Source organism: Sinocyclocheilus grahami, unplaced genomic scaffold (genome assembly GCF_001515645.1).
Source record: "Sinocyclocheilus grahami isolate Dianchi unplaced genomic scaffold, SAMN03320097.WGS_v1.1 scaffold280.1, whole genome shotgun sequence".
In the NCBI taxonomy this organism is placed as follows: domain Eukaryota; kingdom Metazoa; phylum Chordata; class Actinopteri; order Cypriniformes; family Cyprinidae; genus Sinocyclocheilus; species Sinocyclocheilus grahami.
Genome location: NW_015505459.1, coordinates 964738 through 991009, shown reverse-complemented (window position 1 = coordinate 991009; position 26272 = coordinate 964738). Strand labels below are relative to the sequence as shown.

The following is a 26272-nucleotide window of genomic DNA, read 5'->3' as shown; positions in this document are numbered from 1 at the left end:
CCTAAGTAGCACTTAAAGCACGGCTACGTGTGATTGCGTTAAGTGAATTTTTGGGAAACGCATGTGAAACAATAACGAACGAACGTAAAATGACTCGTAGAAAATGCTCTTAAGTGCTAAGATCAATCGTTATCGAGAAACGCAGCCCAGATGGGTTTGTTTCTTCATCAGAACAGATTTGGAGAAATGTAGCATTCCATCACTTGCTCACCAGTGGATCCTCTGCAGTGAATGGGTGCCGTCAGAATGAGAGTCCAAACAGCTGATAAAAACATCACAATAATCCACAACCAATTCACACCACTCCAATCCATCTATTAACATCTTGTGAAGAAAAAAGCTCTTAAGTTTGTAAGAAACAAATCCATCATTAAGATGTTTTAACTTGAAATCATTGCTTTGGGTTAAAATATGAGTCCATAATGAATAATAACCGTTTGGCCAGTAAAAAAAAAAGTCCATCTCCTGTTGTCTTCACACATCAAAATCTACCAATATATTGTTAGAACTGTTTTTCACTTGTAAACGGTGCTTGATCTGTGTATATTACTCTTTTGATTCAGACGAGATGAATTTTTTCACTGGAGAAATCGAAATTATGGATAGAGGATACTTTTAAAGTCATACATGTCTTACAGATAAATTTGTTTCTAAAACGTTAACTGATGGACTGGAGTGGTGTGGATTACTTGTGGATTATTGTGATGTTTTTATCAGCTGTTTGGACTCTCATTCTGACGGCACCCATTCACTGCAGAAGCTCCACTTGTGAGCAAGTGATGGAATGCTACATTTCTTCAAATCTGTTCTCATCTACAATAATTCATCTACATCTTGGGTAGCCTGAGGGTGTTTTTTTTAGGACAACCAGTTTTAGCTGGACTCTTACAGCGATGGACATTCAATGCAACCCAGTAACAAACCCTATAGATGTCAGAGACAGAAATAACACAACTTAAAGATAAAGTCTGTGAAAAGTTTTTTTATTTACCCCCAGAGGGATAAATAGACGGGACCAGCACCGATTTTGCAGGTCGATTTTTCATCTTGTTTATATGCAGGCAAGTTGTTATTGGAAACATGGTGGTTTTTGTGGCGCAAATGTATCCTGTTTGTTGCTGCTGTTTATTCGTCCTGCTCTTGTGCTGTTCTGGTTTATTTATGTGTTTTATCTGTTTGTTGATTCAGATGTGGCCCATACATTCAGAGATCTCCAACTGCGTCATCAAACGTGAGGAGGAGAGATGCTTGGAGCGAATTGCCCTGCACGACCCTAAAGATGACGAAGAGTTTGGTAAGAGAGAGCAAAGGCTATCTAACCCATTTACAGTATATACAGTATAATATGTATACAGAGTATATGCATGGAATATCCAGATGACCAAATGTGGCAAAATGTGAAGTGTACATCTAGTATGGAATTCTCTTACATAAACCAGTGCGTTTGATCTTCCAATTACAGTGTGAAAGATGAACAGGAAATGATAACGGCTAACGTTTTCCCTTTCTAGAGTAATTTTCAATCCGACTGCATCAAACTCTTTTGCACATGTCTGATTCACAATGACCCGTGAACTGATGAGTGAGCTGATAGTAAGAGCATTTTTGTAAACAAAGATTTTGACTAATGGGGCAAAATATAAGTTACTTTATTAGCTGATAACATTTTAAATAAATGTAATTGTCACACCTCAAGGACCTGTTTTGTTGTGTTTCCTTCCCCATGTGCTCTGTGTAACCTAGTTTTCCCTCATGTCTGATTATTGTCATTTGGTTCAGGTGTGTGTCATTAATTACCCTCATCAGCCCTCCTATTTAAGTTGTGTTCAGTTCACTGTTTGTCGTTTGGTCTACTTGGTTCCTACATGTTCATTCTGCCTGTCCAGCCGGTGTTTGCCCTATTGTGGACTATTAAAAAATATTTGCATCTATCTTTACCTTCTTCATGCGTGCATCTCACCGTAGCAAGACAGTAATTTAATTAAATTACATTTTCGTACGCAACTGTTCTGAAGTTTGGGATCGATAAGATATTGTTATTGAAAGAAGACTCTTATACTTACCAAGGCTTCGTTTATTAGAAAATGCAGTAAAAACAGTAGAAAAAAGGGAAATATTATTACAATTTAAAATAATGGTTTTTCTATGTGAATATATTTTAAAATGTAATTTATTGCTGTGATCAAAGCTGAATTTTCAGCATCATCACTCCAGTCTTCAGTGTCACATGATCCTTCAGAAATCATTTTAATATGCTGATTTGCTGCTCAAGAAACATTTCTGATTATTATCAATGTTTAAAAATGTTGAATATTGTGATACATTTTTCTTCATGATTTTGTGATGGACAGAAATGTAAAAAATTGTAAATGTTTTTTTAAACATTATAAATGCCTTTACTGTCACTTTTGATTACTTTAGTGCATCCTTGCTGAGTATTAAGTTCTTTACTCATTTTACTACCCCCAAATATTTGAACAATTGTGTAACTAAATTATATTTAAGTCACTTTATATTTTATTCAACTGAAATGGGATACATGAAATGACAACAAACACTCTTATTATTGAAACTCGTGAGAAAAACTGTCATTTTTGCATCCATATGGCTTTATTGGACTGTAAGAGCATGTAATATGTCAGATGGGGATGTCAGCAACCATCAAAGAGCTGCTGAATCATTTTTTTAACTGACTCATTGAATTGAACAGTTCGATTCATAGAAGGGATTTGGAACTGTTACAATGCAACATTCCATCTAGCGTGTCTTCCCATCTCACTCTCAGTCCTTCTTCTGAAAGAATGACTCATGATTCTCCATCTCTCCCAGAGCCTCAATATACTAAATTAACTAGAACTTGCGTTCATTGGGTTCATTTCACTCGGCGTGTACTAAATGTGTCATCCGTCCCCTATAGAGGTATTCAGGTATTGTGGTAAACAGGAAGCAGGGCTGTGACACCTGTCAGCAATTACAGAGAAGAGATGCTATTTTTGTGAGAGCTGGAGGACTCATCCAGCGGGATGTGGATAAATGGGCCTAGAGGAAGATGGAGAGAAAGCTCTTTGTCTCTGACTCATGTGTTTGCAGCCTCAAGGACACTCCATATAGTTCTGACTGTTTGGAGCAGAAAATAACAGATTATAAGGTGTAAAACAGCTTGAGTTGCTAGAAAGACACTTGGGGGCGAATTCACTGAACAGTAAAAGTTATACATGTGGAGTTACTTCAGTGCCAAAACCTGCGTGTTTTTCAATACCCAACCGCAATCTAAAACCAGATGTGCTGTATTCATAGAGATCATTTTTTTGCAGGCAGGAGCACAATTGAGCAGACACAACTTTTTCTAAAATTTTAGACATAAAAGGAAGATTTGAGATGGGTCTGTAATTAGCCAGTTCACTAGGATCTAGTTGTGGTTTCTTAATAAGAGGCTTAATGACCTGTCATTACTATTCTTTTCAGAGCAATCAGCAGAATAGAGGCTTATTTCAAAAGGCAATCCTTTAGTTTTGTTTCAGTTTGATTAGTGCTGGGCGGTATACCGGTTCATACCGTGTTTATTTTTGTTATGATATAAATTTTTAAAATACCGCAATACCGGTGTATGTCACTTAAACAACGTTCGGAACGCGACACTGTTTGAAAGGGGTCCCTTTTCACTGTTGCACTGTGGTGAGGGAACAGCTGTATGTGTTACTAAGCGTGAAAGTTCTGAAACTGAAGCTGTAGAACTAATAGAACGTGATGACACAGAAGAACTCATCCACAATATCCACATTGACCGCCACAAATATCCACCGCCCCCTGCCATCAGCTCCCGCGTCTCATACACACACGAGCGTGACTTTAGCACTAGATTTAGCAACTTTCAGACCCTTTTAGCGGCTTTTTTCCATAGAATATTCATACTGACAAACCTAGCGACTTTTTTGAATAAACCTTAGCTATGGTTCAGTTGGAAGATTTCGCCAGTGCTGTCCCGCGAACGCGAGGTCTGACTTTCCCAGAGAAGTGTCACCTCTCTCGGCGTCTGTTCTGTGCAGTGAGCGGCAGAGAAGCAGCGCATTCAGTTGGCTGCTTCGCAGTCGACTCATTAATAAATGAGTACAAAACAGTGTTTCCAAGCACCTGCCGCTTACTGATTGCTTGGTGATTATAAATATGAGCGTAGTTCGTCTGTTAATATCACATGCACTTTTTTGTTTGTTGTTTTTTTTAGTTTGTTACTCAGACGCAGGCAGTGCTCTGCATGAGACAAAAAAAGTAATATAGCCAAAACAACCGCATAGCCGCTCTTTAGTGTAGATGCATGTTGATTTTATCAGACGATGCCGCGATTATAAATGAGAGTGACTCCTGGTTAACATGTTTTAAAAGGGGTCGTGTTTAGTCACTATTTAGTGTGGTATTTTTTGACAATATTCACTCATCATGACAGTAAAATAGGGCATTCTAAGTCAATATACTGCAGTATTTCCTCTCTCAATCAGTAGAAAATATGGTTAACACCCGGTCATGCATGAAAAAAAAATACCGTCATGTACCGTGAAACCGGTATAATTTTGAAAAATACCGTGATATAAAGTTTTGGTCATACCGCCCAGCACTAAGTTTGATTCAGCAGTGAGTGGGTGAGATTTTTTTTTATGGTTCTTTAGTCGTTTTAAGGTGAACAAAAATGGCAAAATATTACAAGATGTGCATGTTTAAATGTACACTACCTGTCAAAGGTTTGGACTCAGTAAGATAAGAAATTAACACTTTTATTGAGCGAGGATGCATTAAATTGATAAAAAAAATTACAGTTGGCATTTATGATGTTACAAAAGATGTTACATTTATGTTGTTCTATTCCGAATAAATGCTGTTCTTTTGAACTTTCTGTTCAGCAAAGAATCCTGGAAATGGAAAATATATGAATGTTTTCATAAAAAAATGTTTGATTAGCACAACTGCTTTCAGCATTTATAATAATAAGAAATGTTTCTTGTCAAATCAGCGTATTAGAATGATTTCTGAAGGATCACTTGACACTGAAGACTGGAGTAATGATGCTGAAAATTCAGCTTTACATCACAGGAATAAATTATATTAAAATATATATTTGAAAAAGAAAACAGTTATTTTAAATAGTAAAAATATTTCACAATATTACTGTTTTTACTGTATTTTTAATCAAACAATTGAAGCCTTGGTGAGCATAAGAAAAAAATCGTATTGACCCCAAACCTTTGAACGGCAGAGTATATGAACCTAAAAACAAGTAATAAATAATATTTTAGTTTTAGTTATAGTTTTTCTTAGCAGTTAAATGCACTGTAAGGTATGAAGGAAACTTCATTTTAACAAACTTGATGAGAAGAAGGTAAAGTGTTTGACTATGTGTGTTCAGACATCTCGTCTTTCAGCCTTGCTTCAAAGCCATTAAATTCTTGGCAAATTTTAGCCGTCCAATCAGAATCCTCTGGGGGCGGTTAAGCTAATTAGACGACAATAGTACCCTCAACCGCAACGGAGAGCAACATGCTTACCAGCAGAGAATTAAGCGTCAGTTTCAAGATATCTGCAAACCATTAAAACACCAGTAACTGAAACCCTTGTTAAACTCAAAGCATTGGTGGGGAAGGAGTTTGTACAGTAGCTGCAAAATATGGATTTAATGAACTCAAGGTCATTCTGAGCACAGACACCTGTAATTTATACCTTCAAATGCATTTGATCTTGCTTCTGATGATATAACAAACATCTTTTGTGAAATATTTAGTTTGAATTGTGTGCTTGTGCTGTTTTTCTTTAGAGTAAATGCTGCTTGGTTTGACATATTTGTGCATGTAATGCAGTGTATTTTGGAGGAATAACCTCTGTGTTCTCTTGTTTACATCTGCTTCATTAATCCTCGTCCTCTCCTGTTCCTTAAAGCACAGCAGGCTCATCGCTGTGCAGTCAGAAAATCATTCAGCCGGAAATAAAACAGCCACGTTTGCAAGAAGGGCTTGAGAAAGAGATTGACAGATGCAGACAGAAAAAGCAAAAGTGTGTGGGAGAGAAATTGAGACAAAAGAGAAAGTGAGCGAGAGTGGTAACACAGATAACACAGATATCAATAATCACTGCATTTTTACGTCACTAGTGCTGTCTGTCAAAAAAAGAAAGCAGGATCAACTGCAGTTTTTTTTATGATTTTCATCTTGATTAATTTTTTGAATGGTCTGCCAAAAGGTCAGATATTTTACACAGAATTGGGTTAAAAATGCTAAACAAATATATACAGTATATATTTTTTTTTCAAAAGATGATAACATCTTGATGATACACTCGTTGAATTAAACATGCAATGTAATGTGACTGTTATTTTAGTATTATTTATATACTTTTATAGTTTTGTTATACTATTATAATATTTTATTATTAAGAGTTATAATATTAATATATTATTAGTTATAATGTTCCTATATTGTTGTAATATAATAATATATTATAATATTAAAAATATTATATTATTAATATTTTAAATTAGGAACAAATTACATTTATATATATATATATATATATATATATATATATATGTATGTATATATATATAAATAAACAGTTTTTCAATTATAATAATATTTCACTATATTACTGTTTTTACTGTATTTTTGATGAAGTAAGTGCAGCCTTGGTGAGCATAACAGACTTAAAAATATGTTAAAAATCTTATAAAAACTTATTTTGAATGACCCCTTTGCTGTCTTTTGCCCATTTTTAACTATTAAGTGCATTTGTATAATAATTTTGTATATATATTTTTCCCAGTTATCATTTACATTCTAGCAGTGTTCATATTTGTCAGGAATATGGACCTGTTTTGTTGTGTTTTCCCTCCCCATGTGCTCCGTGACCTAGTTTCTCCCGTGCTTGATTGTGTTCATGTCATCCAAGTGTGTCTTGTAATTACCCTTGTTACCCCGTGTATTTAAGTCCCAGTCTGTGCCGTCTGTCTTTGTCGGGTCTACTAACGTCATGTTCGTGTGTGTCACAGTCATTCCTAGTGTGGATTACCCCTTGTTTTGGATTTATTAAAGACTGTTTCTCTGATCCACGTCTCCATCGTTCTCTCAGACACAGTGTGTGACGATATTAAGACTGAATAGTATTCGTTTATAAAAATGTATTTACATTCATTCATTCATTCAATCATTTAATTTGTTTGTATTTATAGTGTTCACATTGAAACTCGATTGTATCTTACAGAATTTATTTATAGAATCTGGGTAGTATTTATTTAATTATTAATTTTATTTAGTTGTATTTATAGTGTTCACATTGAAACTCAATAGTATAGAATTTATTTATATAATCTAGCTAGTGTTTATTTATTTATTCATTATTTATTTATAGTGTTCACATTGAGACTGAATAGTATATATTTAATTCATATATTTATAGAATTTCATTTACATTCATTCAGTTATTCATTATTTATTTAATTTAGTTTGTATTTATATTGGAACTCAATAGTATTTATTTATAGAATTTATTTATAGAATCTGGGTAATATTTATTTTTTCATGTTTTTTGTTAGTTTTTATTGCGCTTGTGTTTATAGTGTTCATATTGAGACTAATATTTATAATTTATTTATAGTATTTTTTATTTATTAATTTATTTGTTATTTTTTATTTATTTGAGACTTAACATTTTACATTTAATAATTTAGCAGACGCTTTTATCCAAATGAGAACAATAGAAGCAATCAGACCAACGAGAGAACAACAACAGTATACAAGTGCCATGACAAGTCTCAAGTAGTCTAGCACAGTACACGTAGCTAGGGATTTATTCTTATTTTTTTTAATAATACAATGGAATAGAACAAAACAGAATAGAATAGGTAAGTGCTAGTATTAGTTGGTCAGGTGCTGGCGAAAAAGATGTGTCTTTAGATGTTTTTTGAAAATGGCTAAAGACTCAGCTGTTCGAATTGAGATCGGGAGGTCATTCCACCAGCTGGGCACAGTCCAGGAAAAGGTCCGTAAGAGTGATTTTGTGCCTCTTTGGGATGGCACCACAAGGCGCCGTTCACTTGCATAAGTTTGAACTAGCGAGTTTAGGTATATTGGTGCAGCGCTAGTGGTTGTCTTGTAGGCAAGCATCAGTACCTTGAATTTAATGCGAGTGGCTACTGGTAGCCAGTGTAACCTGATGAGGAGAGGAGTAACGTGATCTCTTTTTTTGGCTCATTGAAGACCACTCTCGCTGCTGTATTCTGGATCAGTTGCAGAGGCTTGATAGTACATGCGGGAAGGCCTGCCAAGAGAGCATAACAATAGTCCAGTCTGGAGAGAACAAGAGCTTGGACAAGAAGTTGTGCGGAAGGGTCTAATCTGCTCTGACAGGAAGGGTCTAATCTTCCTAATATTGTATAAGGCAAATCTGCAAGACCGGGCCGTTGTAGCAATATGGTCTGTGAAGCTTAACTGATCATCGATCACAACTCCTAGGTTTCTGGCTGTCCTGGAAGGAGTTATGGTCGACGAACCCAGCTGTATAGAGCAGTTGTGATGAAACGATGAGTTTGCTGGAACCACAATCAGTTCTGTCTTAATAAGGTTGAGCTGAAGGTGATGGTCCTTCATCCAGCTACAAATGTCTCTCAGACAGGCTGCAATGTGAGCAGCTACCGTTGGATCATCTGCTTGGAATGAGAAGTAGAGTTGAGTGTCATCAGCATAACAGTGATAAGAAAAGCCATGCTTCTGAATGACAGATCCTAATGACGACATGTAGATGGAGAAGAGAAGTGGTCCAAGCACTGAGCCTTGAGGAACCCCAGTAGCAAGAAGTTGTGACTTAGAAATCCCACCCCTCCAAGACACCCTGAAGGGCCTACCTGAGAGGTAGGACTTGAACCACAGGAGTGCGGTTCCTGAGATGCCCATCTTTCTGAGGGTGGACAGGAGGATCTGGTGGTTAACTGTGTCAAAAGCAGCAGACAGATGCAGCAAGATTAGTACTGAAGATTTGGAAGCTGCTCTTGCCAGTCTCAGGGCTTCAGTTACCGAGAGCAGGGCAGTCTCAGTTGAGTGGCCGCTTTTGAAGCCAGATTGGTTGCTGTCCAGGAGGTTGTTCTGTGCAAGAAACATAGAGAGTTGGTTGAACACAACTCGCTCAAGTGTCTTTGCAATGAACGGAAGAGGGATACCGGTCTGTAGTTTTCTAAAAGTACTGGATTTAGAGAGGGTTTTTAAGCAGTGCCGAGCCTGCTTAAATGCTGTGGGAAATGTACCAGTGTGAAGAGAGGTGTTGATAATGTGAGTAAGCGAAGGTATGACTGAAGAAGAAATTGCCTGAAGGAGGTGAGTGGGGATAGAATCAAGTGGACAAGTAGTAGGATGATTGGAAAGGATAAGTTTGGAAACCTCCATCTCAGAGAGTGTAGAGCAGGAGGAGAGACTTGATAAATATTTATTTATTTATTTATTTATTTACAGTGTTCATATTGAGACTATGTTATTTATTTATTTATTTATTTACAGAATTATTTGTTGAATCTATGTAGTATTTATTTATTTGTTTTTAATGTGGTCAGATCCCGGACTTTAGTCTCTGAGCATAGTTGAAGACAATAATATTTCTTCTAAAACTCTGAAGCTTCCATTTGCTGTCTACAGTTGAAATAGAATTGTTTCATTCTTGATTTTTACTATCAGTAAAACTAAACTGTTTACAGAAGAATAAATGACTGTATCTGACAGTTATGATGGTCAGAAATAGACACATCTGAACTCTAAATCTGCCCACAATTCATTCCAAAATCTGTTGTTGATGTTCTGACACTATCAGGTATCTCCACATTGTTTTATTCATCTTTTGCATTATTTTGTTGGTTGCCACCAGATTGAGTGAGAGTCATTTCTGTAATTAATTCCAGAATCATTTCGGTAATGAGCTGAGGGAAACGAGGAGTCAAATGCAATTGTGAAAGTGATGGATTTTGATCCATATCACCTATTGATCATGTTAAAGTCCTCGGGCAGGAACCGCTGCTGAGGCCCCCTGCTGGTCATAGTCACTCTCACCTTGGTGTCCTCTCGCGGGCTAATCTTAGTATAATTGAGAATTAAATGGAGACATCTGTTATAGTGTCATGAGTCCAGATGTAATTTGGCTTTATGAGATTTTGTTTTATATGCAAAAGAGGATATTATATCGGTGCTGTTTCATTGTATGAAGTTATGTTGTGGCACAGATACTGTTTCAGTTGGCAATACCATGATATTTCAATATCTATTATATGCTTTTGAATTATTATTTTAATTCTATGCCATGCTATTTACTTGGCACTCTAAGGAAGTTCAAATAATAGCATAGTAACTGTCTGAAACAAACAGGCCTCAAATCTCTGTAATAGTCCCAGCAAGACAAACCTAACTAGCTGCTGTGAGATGTGAGGTGTACTAATGTGAGTTTGGTGGTGTTGTTTTCAGAGTGTCCGTGGGAGTGGGACAATCTGACCTGCTGGCAGGCGGCCAGTGTCGGCAAGGTCGTGGAGGTCAACTGTCCCGAGCTCTTCGAGTTCATGAGTCCAGAGGAAGGTGAGAGAAATTGCACGCTGACATTTTTAATGCATTGCTGCTAATATAAATTATAATAGTAATATAATTAAATATATTAATATAACTAATTATAGTAATATAAATGAAAAGTATTGATTACACTTTACAGTAAGATACCATTTGTTAATATTACTTCACATTATTTAGCAATAGCATGAACTAACAATGACAAATACTTCTAGAGCATTTATTAATCTTTGTTAATGTTAATTTGAACATTTACTAATACAATATTGAAATCAAAGGTTTGTATATGTTAATATTATCTGGTGGACCTGAGCTAACATTACCTAGCAATTCTATTTTTAACTAATGTTAATGTTACAAACGTTAACAAAGATCAATAAGTATTGTAACAAATTAATTCCTCGTTGTTAATTACTGTTAGTTAATGTAGTAATGGGGCCATATTGGGACCTTATTATTTATTACATTTATGTTATTTATTTATTTGTGTTTGTTTATTTTAAATACAATGAAAGAATATGAATATATATATATATATATGTATATATATATATAATTTATATTTATAATTTATTTTAATTAACAATCCTGTGAGGGAAAAAGCTGGATTTTCAGAATCATTACTCCAGTCTTTAGTGTCACATGATCCTTTAGAAATCCCTCTCACATATATAAACATACAGTAGAATCTCTGTGTTCGACCATGAAACATCTCCAAAAAAACATGGTTTTGCTGTGTAATAAAAATGTCTTTTCAAGTTAATCTTTTGAAGGTTTTGGTTCTATTTGCTTGTTTAGTTCAGGTTTAACAGCAACACTGTTGAAGCAGGTGCAAAGGGTCTGAATACTTAGGACCATGTGATATTTCAGTTTTTCTTTTTTAATAAATCTGCAAAAATGTCAACAATGCTGTGTTTTTCTGTCAATATGGGGTGCTGTGTGTACATTAATGAGGAGAAAAAATGAACTTAAATGATTTTAGCAAATGGCTGCAATATAACAAAGAGTGAAAAATTTAAGGGGGTCTGAATACTTTCCGTACCCACTGTATAAACATACAGTAGAATCTCTGTGTTTGACCATAAAACATCTCCAAAAAAACATGGTTTTGCTGTGTAATAAAAATGTCTTTTCAAGTTAATCTTTTGAAGGTTTTGGTTCAATTTGCTTGTTTAGTTCAGGTTTAACAGCAACACTGTTGAAGCAGGCGTAAGATCAGCCTGAGAAATCTTTCTCAGCCAAAGAAACACGAAACGTTAGGCTTTACATGAGATCATGAGTCATTATAAATGTACATGTGATGAATGTACTCTTTTGTTCTTGCGGTTCTGCTGACAGCAGCATATTGCAGCAGCTGCTTACAGTATGTTTAAAGTAGGAAACATGTTTGATTTATCGTTGTTCTGCTTGTTGCCTGGCTGATTTTCAGGGCTCGGCAAGATCAGCAGAAACTGTACGGAGTTCGGTTGGTCTGAACCGTATCCACACTATGTTGATGCCTGTATGACTGGTGACAACACAACCAAACCTGTGAGTATCTCATCTGACTGAAGTACTGATGATATAAATCATCTGAAGACAAGCTCAGAACAAATGTATACTGAGAGAATATATAAATGTATGGTCCACCAATATGACAGATTCTTAAAATTGTAAACATTTGTAATTTAACTTTCTGATTTTCGCAAGAACTGTGGCAAGCTTTTTTCCTCCAAGAAAAACTGAAATAAAAAGGCAATAGCGAATCTTTATCTCATAATTCCGACGTAATTAGACATAGACTTTTCTTTTCTTTTCTTTTTTTTTTGCAATTTCTGACTTTTCTTCTCAGAATTGCAAGTTTGTATCTCACAATTGCGAATTATAAACTTGCAATTACAAGTTAATAACTCAGATTTTCTATCTCGCAATCAAGAAAAACTGAAATAAAAAGGCAATAGCGAATCTTTATCTCATAATTCCGACGTAATTAGACATAGACTTTTCTTTTCTTTTCTTTTTTTTTGCAATTTCTGACTTTTCTTCTCAGAATCGCAAGTTTGTATCTCACAATTGCGAATTATAAACTTGCAATTACAAGTTAATAACTCAAATTTTCTATCTCGCAACTCTGGCTTTTTTTTTTCCAAAGAATTTCAGGACGTTGGAAGTGTGAGATGAAAAGTTGCCAGAATCGCAAGATATAAACTCGCAAGCATTTTTTAAATCAGAAATGCAAGTTTATAACCTGCATTTGTGAGACAACGTTTTGAGAAGTCAGAACTGTGAGATAACGTCGTAATTACCTTTTTTATTTTATTTAATCCTGGCAGAAACAAGCTTTTCGTCTCGATTTGCCCAGTTCGGACTTTTTTCTCGCAATTGTGAGTTTATATCTCGCAGTTCTCAGAATTGCGAGATAAAACAATCAGATCTGCAAAATTGTGATTGTGAGATAAAAAGGCACAATTATTATTATTTTCTGCTAACCAAGACTAATGTAGTTTTCTCTTCCCTTCCCAAGGACATGTACTATGCATCGGTGAAAGCTCTCTATACGGTGGGCTACAGCACGTCTCTGGTGTCTCTGACCACAGCTATGGTCATTCTGTGCCGCTTCCGGTCAGTTTAACATATACTGATGAAACTCTGATGAAGTACATGATGCATGTGAAAACATGGTATTTTTGCTACTTTATTGGTAGTGATTTGATTATGTTAGGAAAAAGGAGTATTTTACTAGAAATATTTGCTGCAGTACAAAACTGCGACTTAATTTTCTTCATGCAAACTATAATTTCTTTTGTTTCTTCTTTTTTTCTTTTTTGGTGTGTATTATCATCCAGATGTGAGATTGGCCTCAACTTTTTAAAGTACAGTTTCCCAATTACAATGAAAAAGGATTTTACAGCCTGATGCAAATGAAGAAGCTTTTTGAGTACTTTGTTTTCTTTAGTTCTTTAGAAAAGCATCTGTGTAGAGGTGCTTTACAGTACCTAAAAAGCAAATAGAGTGATCTGAAGAACCTGTGTATGATGTACATTATGATAAGATGCCGAGGGCTTCAAAGAAGCAATGATGAGTGTTTGCACATTGATACAAACCCTCAGCTGCCCACCCAAACACATTAGAATTTCAATCTCCTAACAACACCGTAGTTCTGCCTTTGAACGTCTGTCAACAGGAAGCTTCACTGCACCAGGAACTTCATCCACATGAACCTGTTTGTGTCCTTCATGCTGAGAGCCATCTCTGTGTTCATTAAAGACGGGGTCCTGTATGCTGAGGAGGACAGCGACCACTGCTTCGTTCATACTGTGAGTAATGCACATGCACCAATGCACATATTTTGTTTTGGATTGAAGCTTCACTAAACCTTTTTAGTTTTATGCCTGAAGAAATTAATATGACAAATGTATTAAAAATTATGTTTAAATTAAATTAATTGAATATGTTCTATGTAGTAGACAGTATATATATAATACCACTAAATACTAAATATACCAATACTTAAAAAAACTAATCAAGTATTATTAATTATTTCTAAATATTTATTTATAACAGTTTTACCTTTTATGGTACCATCAGCATATAACACTATATGGTTTTAATCTGTTAATAGTTTTTTGTGTGTGTGGTTTAAAGTTTTCCTATAGGCTTTGCTTTCACAGTCAATCGCAGATAAATGGAAACTGCTACTAGGGCCGGAGTTTGGCTGGATGCTATTTGCATGTGAAATCCAGAGACTAATAATAACTCCATCCATTTCTGTTCAAGCCTTCGCCCCACGTTCAATAGCAACACGTTGTGTTTCTCCCGTCTGTGCCTGACAAACAGCCGTAATTATCATGAAGCTGCTCTGGAAATATTCCATTATTTCTGTATTAGCATATGAATAGCTTATAAAACCGTGCACGCTCTCATTATACACCTGAATGAGGGCTCTGAGCTCTTTCCCCCAGCCAATCAGGGGCCATGTTAATGACATCACTTAGCACCGAATTGGATCAGAGTGTAATTGATGAACATGGTTAAATACTTTAACCAAGTATTTAAAAAGAAATTGTGAATGGAAATAAATGGAAATATACAGTCTGTCAGATGGAAGGATGCATCATGGATCCAGTTGCTTACAGCTGGTTTAAGATGGTCACTAGGCCGGGTTGATTAGCTAAACTATCTGGCAGACCACTATGGACCAGCAACAAATCAGCTGCTAAACCAGATTGACCAGCTTAAACTGGTTTGACCCAAGAAGGCCAATAATACAAAGAGAAATCTCTCTGTTTGCATTCATACATCAAATAGCCAGTGTCAGTTTTTGCACTTAAATCATTTCCTAATGGATGAAGTCCTGTCATTTATTATAAACTGTTTCATAAAATATGTCAGAATAGGCATGTAAAATGAAGATGACTAGATTTCTGAAATAGAAACCAGAGACATTTCCTACAGTTTAGTGGTCAAAATATCATTGAAATGTCACTTGTTATAATCTTGGAATTAAAATATGAGGACAAGACTTTTTTGTATGTTTTTGTTTTCAATTGTTGTGTTTTTAACATAATTTTATTATAATAGTATGACATTTGCCAGTCAAACTGACCCTAACTGATATTAATACATTTACCAAGAATCACGCTATGAAAAATAGTAAATTGCAAATAGCAGACAGATCAAAATAGTATATTATATACTGTATACTATATCATAGCACAATTATGACTTTACAAAAACATAATCAAAGAAATACGAGAGCATATGATAAAACTGATTTTAACAAATATGTTTAACATTTTCTATTTTAATAATTAATATGTTCATTTTCACAACTGAATATATTTTGTGTCTTTATCATATTATTTAAGCATATTATTTTGCATTAAAATTTTTCCTTAATGACCTGCCCAACTCAATTCGAGCAGCTGAGGCCTTAGCCATCTTCAAGAATTGGCTAAAAACACATCTCTTCCATTTTTATTTGACCCTCTAACTCTAGCACTCTCTATTAGAGGTCGACCGATGTATCGGTTTTGCCGATTAATCGGCACCGATAGTTGATTGCTGGAACTATCGGTTATCGGCAAATATTCATGCCGATAGTTTTCTGGGTTGCGTCAGTTGAGGAGTGGCTGAGAAGGGTCTGCTGTCATTATACAGTGCGAGAGCGGCCTCTAGTGGTTGAAATCACTGACAGCACGTGCTATTTGTTTAGACACATGATACTGCACGCTGAACCGAGCGGGAAACTTCAGACGCAGATTTAAATGCAGCTGACAGAAAATCCTGCTTTTATTTTGATTAGATAATCATCAAATGTCCAAGAATAGAAGCAGTTAAAGCATGAGAGTATGCATAAAATATCCATATATACAGTATATAATTTGAATGCTATGGCCTTTGTGTATATATTTCAAGTTGTGCATCTTTTAGCATGACTGTTGAAATTAAATGTTAACACTTTAAAATAAGAGTCCATTTGTAACATTAAGATTAATGAAAGCTGTGTAAGTATTGTTCCTTGTTAGAGTGTGTTAATTTCAACATTTACTATTATTATTATTATTATTACTACTACTACTACTAGTAGTAGTAGTATGGTTCAGTACTGTTTTTTTAATAAATCACTATTTTAGTTTTTGTTCAGTATCCATTTTAAAAACTATCGGTATTGGCCAGTGTGGTCCAACCTAGCTATCGGTATTGGCAAAATCCACTATCGGTCGACCTCTACTCACTATTCTAATTCTATTCTTTAAAAAAACTCGCCCCTTTTAGACTTGCACTCTATTCATTTACTGCTTGTTTTCTTTTAAAAAAATAGCTTTTCTAATCTTTTTGTATTCTATCTATTTTTTTTCTTTTTATTTATTATACAATTAACAAAAGCAAAAAAGGCCTCTAACACTAGCTTGCTCTATTCTTTTTCTATTCTATTTGTTTTCTTTTTATTTATTATATAATTTAAAAAACAACCTTGCTACATAGAGACTTGTTATAGCACTTGCATATCATTGCTCTTTTGTTGATTTTGATTGCTTCCATTGTCCTCATTCGTAAATCGCTTTGGATAAAAGCGTCTGTTAAATGACTAAATGTTATGTAAATGTAAAAATGAAGGCTCCAAAGTAGGTTTTCACAGCATTGTGATAAGAAGAACCGTTTTTGATTCTCCAAAGAACCTTTCAGAGAACAGCGAAAAGATTTATTTTCTTAGTGTGAAGAACATTTTAATAATCTAAAAAAAATATTTCACTACAAAGAACCTTTTGTGGAATGGAGAGAGACCAAGCATGTTCTTCATGGAACCACAGATGCCAATAAAGAACCTTAATTTTTAAGAGTGATGGATTTCTAATGGGATCCATTGGATTTTAAGCAAACCTGAATGTGTTTCTCTGTGTTCAGGTGGGGTGTAAGGCGGTGATGGTCTTCTTCCATTACTGTGTGATGTCAAACTACTTCTGGCTCTTCATCGAAGGTCTCTATCTCTTCACGCTTCTGGTGGAAACCTTCTTTCCTGAGAGACGCTACTTCTACTGGTACACCATCATCGGCTGGGGTATGTCACAGTGATGCATCACAGAAAAAAATGTATTGTTTATGATTGATTATGTGTCACAGTCATAGATATGGAGGGAAATGGAGTGTGGCGTTTGTGTATTAACTGGCCACTGGCTCTTTATGATGTGATTTGTTGTGCTGGCGTATGTAATTCATTCATATTGCTGGTCTAAATGCATTGGAGAACAGCTTTGAGGTCTGACAAATTTCCTCTTCCTCTCGCGCTTTCAGGAACGCCCACCATTTGTGTGACCATATGGGCCGTTCTGCGCCTTCATTTTGATGACTCTGGGTACGTGCAATGCCGCATAAACAAAAACTGATATACTGTATTTGTTGCTTTGATACGCAAATGCTGGCACTGAACTTCAGTGTCACTAGTCACTGTTTGGAAAGGACTACATGCTATTTTTTTTTAGATGTTTTAAATAAGAAAACACTGCTTTGTTATATAACCTCACTATGTTTAATTTGGGTGCCATCTGGTTATCGTCTCAGAAATACATACGGTTTAATCCAGTTTTGTGTAAAAATATCTCTTTGGAGTTGGGTTACTTAAATAGTAACGAGTTGAATGTGGTCAACATGAAAAGGTGCAACTCATACATTTCTAATTACATTTCATTACTAATGTGATATAATCATGCACACTAAGACCAGGAGCATCTGTTAACCTATATCATATTTCATATGCACATTTCTAAAGCCTCTAAATTAGATCAAACCTGGCTGAAAAAAAACTTCTTGTACACAAACTACTACATGCATTCTGTCATCTGATTGATCATTTAGAATTAGTTTTTTTATTAAATAAAAGGCCTTTTAATATCATTGTAAAAACATTCACTTTCATGTTGTGGTTCACATGTATTTTTGCTGTGAAATTTTTAGGTAAACGTAGTCATAAATGTAACAAATAATTTTATATTGTTAGTTATTTTTCAAGAGGAACAAGAGTATCTTTAACTTGATTGTCCATACATCATTTTCTTTCTTTTTTTTTTTTGAAGAATTTTGTTAAAATGTGAGTATCAAATATGATCTTCAGGCTTTTGAGGAGCATTTATTTATACATCCCTCAATCAGCATTGTATCGTATTGCATTATATGTTTTGCCCCACAATAAAAACTACAGAGCTTTGATCATACAAATGAATATTTAAATATCATATTACTAAGACATATTATTGGGAGATATACTGATATTTACATGCATTTTATGTAAGTAGCTATCAGAATTTCATCTTACTTTTACTATTTGGCCATATAAATATCAACGCCTGCACCAAATTGCATATTTTTGCTCAGTTTTAGCCTCTGAATAAAACTGAGGTGTTTTTTCCTCCTTGAATACAAGCTCTATATTCTCACTATATCGTACTGCATGTGCCATAAAAGCCTAATGTATCAAATCTGATGCTCAACAAAAAAAATATATGCAAACTCTTTAGATTTCTTTTTATATTATGTCCAATAAACTATTCCGTTTAACATTTCTGACTATCATATGTCAGGCTTTACACGGTTAGGAAAATAAATAGGATACATTTTGATTCAAGCACATTGCATTTTGTGACACAATTTTCCAGACAGTGTGTGCTGTTGGATATGCAGTAGGGCATCTGGCACACACTGAATGCTATTTTCTTTCAAAAGCATGCACTTTATTATTCTGAACTCTTAGCTGCTAAATCACGTGACCTAGCCTACCAATAGCAATAAAGCTTCTTACAGTTAATCAATTGTATTTCTGCAGTTGCTGGGACATGAATGATAATACTGCCCTCTGGTGGGTAATCAAGGGACCCGTTGTGGCATCAATCATGGTAAGCCAATAATAATAATAATAATAATTTTTTGTTTTTAGAGCTAAAAGGCGGATGAATAAAACATATGAGTTCATTTATGTACTGTATGTGAATGGAGCCATATTCCATACTATAATAAACCCATGCATTTCCTTTCAGATTAATTTTGTCCTCTTCATTGGAATCATCATAATCTTGGTGCAGAAGCTGCAGTCTCCAGACATTGGCGGGAACGAGTCCAGCATCTACCTGTGAGTGTGTTAGTCTCAGTCACCGTGGAAACAGAGTGCTGCTGTTGTGTTGCGTCTGATTAGTCGATACCGTGTATCACGTGATGATGGCTGAAATGAAATGAAAGTCTTGATAGTATCCAAGCAAACACAGAACGTTCACCTAACTTTAGCATATGGTTCCCGTTTGGTTATTTTTAGGAACCAAATAAGATTCTAGAAAAGTTCTCTGTACGTTTTGTATACAAAGTCTAATATTGCCAGAACATTTTGTGACAACCTACATAGAACCTATATGGAACGTTCTCTATTATTTTTGAGAACTAAAGAATAACAATACAGGAACATTCTCTGTAAGTATTGTAATCAAAAACTAATGTTGCTGGGAGGATTTTTGTGACAACCAAGATAGAATCTAGAAAGAGTGTTCTCTAATGGTTATTTTTAGGTTTTGATTTATTATTCAACCATAAGGTTTTCTGTTCTGGTAACTAAAAAATGTTGACTGGGATAAGTGGAAGCATTCATTTTGTATGCATACAGAAATCCTTGTTGATCAAGGCAACATGTTTGGTTTTTTTGTTTGTTTGTTTTTTTCTGTGGCAGTGAAAAATAAAATATATCGGTTTTTTTCTGGACAAGCAGTCTAAATAGCCTAAATAATCTAGAGCAGTGTTTCTCAACCGGGGGTACGCGTACCCCTAGTGGTCCGTCACATAATTGCAGGGGGTCCGTAGAATCATTACAAAAATTTTTTAAATTATTATAACCATGAACTGATATTTTTTTTAATTTAAATATCTGTTCTAGATTCAATGTTAACACTATGCGTTGGCAATACATTGTAACAATTGTCATGCCAATAAAGCACACATTGAATTAAATTGAATTGAGAGAGAGAGAGAGAGAGGTGACAGCGTCAGCAGAACTAAGGGTGTGTGAATACCTGGGTCTGTCTTTCTTCAGGTCAACTCATAATCAATAAAAAAATCAGTTTACCATCAATTGTGAGAAGATGAAAGCAATATCTATGATTCAGTGTAAACACTATGCTTTGGCAATATATTGTAACAATTGTCATGCCAATAAAGCCCACATTGAATTAAATTGAATTGAGAGAGAGAGAGAGAGAGAGAGAGGTGACAGCATCAGCAGAACTAAGGGTGTGTGAGTACCTGGGTCTGTCTTTCTTCAGGTCAACTCCTATAATCATGAAAAAAATCAGTTTGCCATCAGTTGGGAGAAGATGAAAGCGATATCTGTGTCATTGTATCCTTTCAGTATTTAAGGGGATTTCCCACGACTGTCGTCAGCGCTGTTCAGTACACTGAATCAATGGCATTGTTCTCTATGAAGTGAAATATCAGCTTCACTGTAACCCATGTGGTGTGTTGATTGTTAATTGAGCCTTGTAAACTGGCACTCAAAGTAAATTAATGTCAACACCTTGTTTCATTCATGAATGAATCAGCGTTTTTAAGTGTATCCGTTGAATGAATGTTTTTTTAATGATGACTCACTTGTAAAGTCAATCCATTGCAGCCACCTGCTGTAATAATGCCTGACAGCCCAGCGCTGAAACTGAAACATCACTATATAGTCAATGTCTTCAGGTCAACTCCTATAATCATGAAAAAAATCAGTTTGCCATCAGTTGGGAGAAGATGAAAGCGATATCTGTGTCATTGTATCCTTTCAGTATTTAAGGGGATTTCCCACGACTGTCGTCAGCGCTGTTCAGTACACTGAATCAATGGCATTGTTCTCTATGAAGTGAAATATCAGCTTCACTGTAACCCATGTGGTGTGTTGATTGTTAATTGAGCCTTGTAAACTGGCACTCAAAGTAAATTAATGTCAACACCTTGTTTCATTCATGAATGAATCAGCGTTTTTAAGTGTATCCGTTGAATGAATGTTTTTTTAATGATGACTCACTTGTAAAGTCAATCCATTGCAGCCACCTGCTGTAACAATGCCTGACAGCCCAGCGCTGAAACTGAAACATCACTATATAGTCAATGGCATAAAATGGTCATAAAATGACAGTAATATTGTTTCTCGCAATTATTTCTAGGGCAATGTATCGCTAAACAAAAAATAAAAAAAGTTAACAAGACCAGCCTATGGACAGGTGGCTTGATAGGCCATCTATCAGTGGACCTGACACCAGAAGAGCTAAGAAAAATGGACTGCACAAAAACACGTCAATATCAATGGGGGGCGGGGGTCCATGAGGTTGGTTTGAGATATTATGGGGGTCCAGTACTCAAAAAAGGTTGAGAACCACTGATCTAGAGCACAAGACGTATGGACCAATTTTTGCATCCTTTTTGAAGCTTGAAGGCTTCAGTCCTTATTTAATGCAATTGCATGGAAAAGAGTATCATGCAAAGAATGTGCTTGAGCTATTAGTGGCCCTTGAGTTGTCTTGGTGTTGGGGTCTGTTGTTTGTGGTCAGTTTCGTGAGTGAGTCTGTGTGTATGTGTGTGTTCTGTCCTAAAGAGTGTTTGTTGTCTTTGTCGTGTTTAGCAGCTGTGCACAGAAATGCTTCAGTGAGCCCACACAGGCCGCCCAGCATTCGTGCAGGATGTCAGAGCTTTCTACCATCACGCTGTAAGTGTGTGTGTTTGTGTGTGTTTGTGTGAATGTGTGTGTGCATCTGCGTCTGTGTTGGCCAACAAATGTGCATTTTTCACTTTTAACTGTCCATTGAGGGAAAAAAGGCTGTGAATATTCACTGCACATAGTTTTTGTGGTCTTGTCTGTGTTTTGTAGTTTTATTACGTGCACACACTTTTTATATACACACTCATATTTAAAGCTATTTCTATCAGTTGCTTTCTCTGGGAACTGAATCCATGTACCTGATGTTGTTAGCACCCAACTCTACTGTTTGAGCTACAAGACTTTTAATAAGTTTTAACTGCTGGAAAATCCAGTTTACAGTTGCCTCTATGTTTTGGAAGTGGTGGTTCAGTCTGGTCCAATCTGGTTTAGGTGGCTGGGCAGTTAGTCTTGGTCTTGGCAAGGGCCCTGCTGAGACCAAATCAGGGCTTAGCAGTATTAGTTGATCAATATAGGTTTTCAAAGGATGTCGTTTAATTTAAAAAAAAAAAATTAATTTCACAAAAACTTTTATTGAACAAAATGTTTACTAGAATATTTTACAAAAACTTGAAAAACAAAAATGGAAACAGATTTTTAAGTGTGTTATTCATCCACTAAATAAATTTGGGAATTTTTTTTTGGAACCAGATTTTGGAATCAAAACTGAACTATAGCACAGCTGTTAATCATCCTAGCAGTTTTGGTTATTGACCAACAAAATTTTTTTTTTGTATTATGTCTACAGTTTTAATAAACTGTTTCATTTAAAAATAGATATTTCTGACTATTATTTCATATCTTAGGCTAGACTTTAATTGCAGACTTTGTTATTTCGGGAATGCACAGCCAGACATTGTTGTAATCTCTTCTGAAAGTCTAGAGAAGAGACACGTGTGAGATTATTGGGATCTTTTGCTCAGGAGAAGCACACTGTAAAAAATAAGTGTAATTTTAACTGTAAAATGTTGTAAAAACGCTACGGAAAAAAACTGTTAATAGGTTAACAGTAAGTTCCCCTACTATATACAGGGAAAAACTGTAAAATATCTAACCAGACATTTTTTACAGTAAAATGCTGTTAATTTTACAGTTTTTATAAGTAAAAATAACGAATCAATGTATAATTTACAGTCAAAAACTGTAAACTGATATTCCCAGAATTCCCTGCATGACACTCCACATTTGAAAGTATTTTGTTTAAATAATCATGTTTTTTTAATAGTTTTTGTTATTAGTTATGTATATTTGGGCTTTATGTTACATCTTCTGTTGTTTAATGAAAGTTGAATGCATTATTTAAGTATCATGTGTGTTACCATGATGGTGTTAAGTGTCTGCATGAATGACTCTGTGCACCTTCTATATATTAGTATATACTTCTGCTTGTGGCGAAGCTACTTGTGATGAGCTTTGATTCTTCATGTGGCTTTCTCTTTTACCACCTGCATTATTATGGTGGTTGTCAGTATGTTAAAGGTACAAAACTGATTTTAATAGCAGAGTGCATTGTTGAATTTACTGGTTTACATTCAAATTTTCTTGTTTGTAAATTATTAAAATTTACAGGTTTTGCCCGTAAATGTGTTTACAGTTTTTCTGTATTTTGTACAAAATTTTTCTGGCAACCACAGCTTCCAAAATTATTTTGTAAAAACTACAGAATTTTTTTTACAGTGATCTGAGGTCTCTATTTGCTCTTCTGCTGTCTAGAAGAAATAATAGATAAATCAAAGAGGCCTTCTTTCCTGTGGAGCAGGATTGTTGTGGAGGGCTCTGATCTCCAGTGCATTACAGGAACTGAGTGTTGGCATGTTGAGAGATTTAATCAGCCGTCTGAAGCGCCGCTGTGTGTGCTGTGTGTTGACAGGCGTCTGGCGCGCTCCACCCTGCTCCTCATCCCTCTGTTCGGAATCCACTACACTGTTTTCGCCTTCTCCCCGGAGGATTTCAGCAAGCGGGAGCGACTGGTCTTTGAGCTGGGCCTGGGCTCCTTCCAGGTACTGAGCGTCAGCTTTTATAGTAGCAACTTTAGCGCTGTATTTTAGAAACACCTCCGTGGACACTATTTCTCTGTTCCAAACCAGTGAGCTGCCAGAAATGGCATCATACAGTAGGTGCGATCCCAACACATGGGCTGTTCCAAACATAGGGCATCAATATTAAATGCTGCCAGAATATAAGCTTTTGTGGACTAGACAACTTCAGAATGCATTGCAAAAATCCTAGTGAAAAGTTGATTTCAAAATGGCAGATAGAATCAAAAGAAAGCATATTTATTCAGTACTTAAGATCCAGTGTCCAGTTTTGTATTAAAATATACAACCAGTATTAGTATCAGTATGAGTATGACATTTTTTTTTTAAGCTTAACAGCATACTTATGTTAGGCTCTGTTGCAACTTGCGGTCAGCTCTAGTTTTCACTCTACTTTTGTGAATTGCTGCCTATGTAGAGTGTTTCAATTCATTCCACATTTAGTACTATGCTGCCTTAGATGGTAGCCAATGTAGACAGCAAGGCACACTGTAAGCAAAATACAAATTACCAATACATTTTCTGTCAAATTGACTTTCAAACATAAAACACTATGCAATAAGTATTTCAAAATACAGGTAAAACGCCTATAAAATATTCATACAAATAATTGCTTCATGTTGACACAGTATTGGGACATGGTTTTGCTGTTCACTAGGTTTTTGAGCTTGATTAAATGAATAGATCTGCTCACCAAGGCTGCATTTATTTGATAAAAAATACTGTTAAAACAGGAATATTGCAAAATGCTATTGCAGTTTAAAATAGCTGGTTCATATTTAAATATATTGAAAAATTCAACTTATTCCCCTGATTCCGGTCTTCAGTGTCACACGATCCCTCAGAATTTGCTGTTTATGAAAATGTATTATTATTATCAATGTTGAAAACAGTTGTGCTACTTATTTTTGTGGAAACCATTATACATTTTTAGGATTCTTTGAGGAATCTAAAGAAATCAATTGTATCATTATAAATGTCTTTGCTGTCTTTTAATGAATGCATCTTTGCTGAGTAACAGTATTGATTTCTACTAAACTTTTGAACTGTAAAACACTTTAAAATGATATCCACTTCACCACATACTCACTTTAACTCTCCACAGGGGTTTGTGGTTGCCGTGTTGTACTGCTTTCTGAATGGAGAGGTAAGAGCTTTTGTTTTGATATTCTCAAAAGCATGCAATCAGCTGTGATATTAATTTCATATATGTTTGGGTTTGCTCAGAAAACATTACGTTTCCACAATAATTTATCCAATGTGCTTCATAAAAAAAATCGACATTTTTGCTACATTTTTAGTTACTGAGTGTTGGCATGTTGAGAGATTTAATTTAAAATCCAAAACACTACCATGTCCTGACCAGGTGTGATGTGATTAAGTGATAAACAATCAGTTTCTTCCATGGTACAGCAAAAATGCACTCAAAACTTATGGCAACTGCACATTGCAACAAGACATATTTTGTGTTGCATTGCTCTAAGTAGTGAATACTCATTGGTCCAAACATAAAACATCAAATATATGTTCTGATTGGCTATTATATTGTGCAGTATTTTGCTTTCTGTGTCCACAAATGTGTCACGTCTGGCTTGGACATGGTGTAAAGCATGAGAGAGAGCGTGGACTGGTGGAGAACGCGTGCACCTTTACAGCTGAGTACATTAAAAAATGACCTTTTCAAGTTTCTCCCTAAAGGTGCAGTCGGAGATAAAGAGGAAATGGAGGAGTTGGACGGTGAACAGGTACTTTGCTGTGGACCTGAAGCAGCAGCGTCACCCTTCGCTAGCGAGCAGTGGGGTGAACGGGGGGACACAGCTGTCCATCCTCAGCAAGAGCAGCTCACAGATACGCATGTCCAGCCCTCTGGCCGAGACGGTCAACCTCAACCTGCCCACCTGAGCGCCTGATTGGCCAGTCCGCTCATAAGCCCCGCCCTCCAACTCACCCTCTTCACCTGCAGTAGGGCCGACCAATCACAATTAGAGAAGAACTAGACCAGCCTATGAACTAGTAATAATTAATGAAATCTCTGGATAGTATTTAAAGATTCCAAACAAGATCCAGAATGTGTCACCCATTATCTGTTAGAAGCGATTCGTCCAGGGAAATATTTATAGTGCCAAAACTGTTTCGAGCTTAAAAGTTGCAATTCAGGTTAGGAAGCTTTTTAACCATAACGCAACTTTTTGAAGGCGTTCTAATTAATCTAATAAGTAAATAACAATACAAGCATAAAAGAATGTAATTTTAATCAATAATAATGCAGAACAGGGGCTGTATGATTCACACCGCAATGCCAAAATGAGATCGCGGCGGAAATTAGAGTGAATTTTCATATCGCATTTTGAGCCATAGAGAATGTGAACGGTTTGTGGTTAGAATGTAGTCAGAGAAACATCAATCCATCCAACATCACGTTGCTTTCTAGTTTAAGTGTAAATCAGATATCTACGGAGCCCCGCACATGGCATGCA

At 35.7% G+C, this 26272-nt stretch overlaps 1 protein-coding gene across 4 annotated transcripts; it reads left to right on the top strand.

The window, feature by feature from the left end:
* Positions 1-1101: 1101 nt before the first annotated feature.
* Positions 1102-26272, top strand: adcyap1r1a (adenylate cyclase activating polypeptide 1a (pituitary) receptor type I). 4 transcript variants are annotated; one of them, XM_016292045.1, is made up of 13 exons: positions 1102-1294; positions 10476-10583; positions 12001-12101; positions 13075-13172; positions 13735-13867; positions 16959-17112; positions 17346-17406; positions 18871-18940; positions 19082-19173; positions 21685-21768; positions 23630-23759; positions 24901-24942; positions 25494-26272. In XM_016292045.1, exons 1-13 carry the CDS (start codon positions 1102-1104, stop codon positions 25695-25697), a joined length of 1470 nt encoding a protein of 489 aa, XP_016147531.1. In that variant the 3' UTR covers positions 25698-26272. The 4 variants fall into 4 exon arrangements, with proteins under 4 accessions (XP_016147531.1, XP_016147530.1, XP_016147533.1 ...); XM_016292044.1 differs by having other exon boundaries at positions 25481-26272; XM_016292047.1 differs by lacking the exon at positions 21685-21768.

Bases quoted from the DNA above. Each gene is read 5' to 3' on its own strand.
- adcyap1r1a (XM_016292044.1), top strand. From the start codon at position 1,102: ATGTATCCTGTTTGTTGCTGCTGTTTATTCGTCCTGCTCTTGTGCTGT. The intron at 13,868-16,958 runs GTGAGTAATGCA...CTCTGTGTTCAG, and splicing joins ACCACTGCTTCGTTCATACT to GTGGGGTGTAAGGCGGTGAT. The intron at 21,769-23,629 runs GTAAGTGTGTGT...GTGTGTTGACAG, and splicing joins GAGCTTTCTACCATCACGCT to GCGTCTGGCGCGCTCCACCC.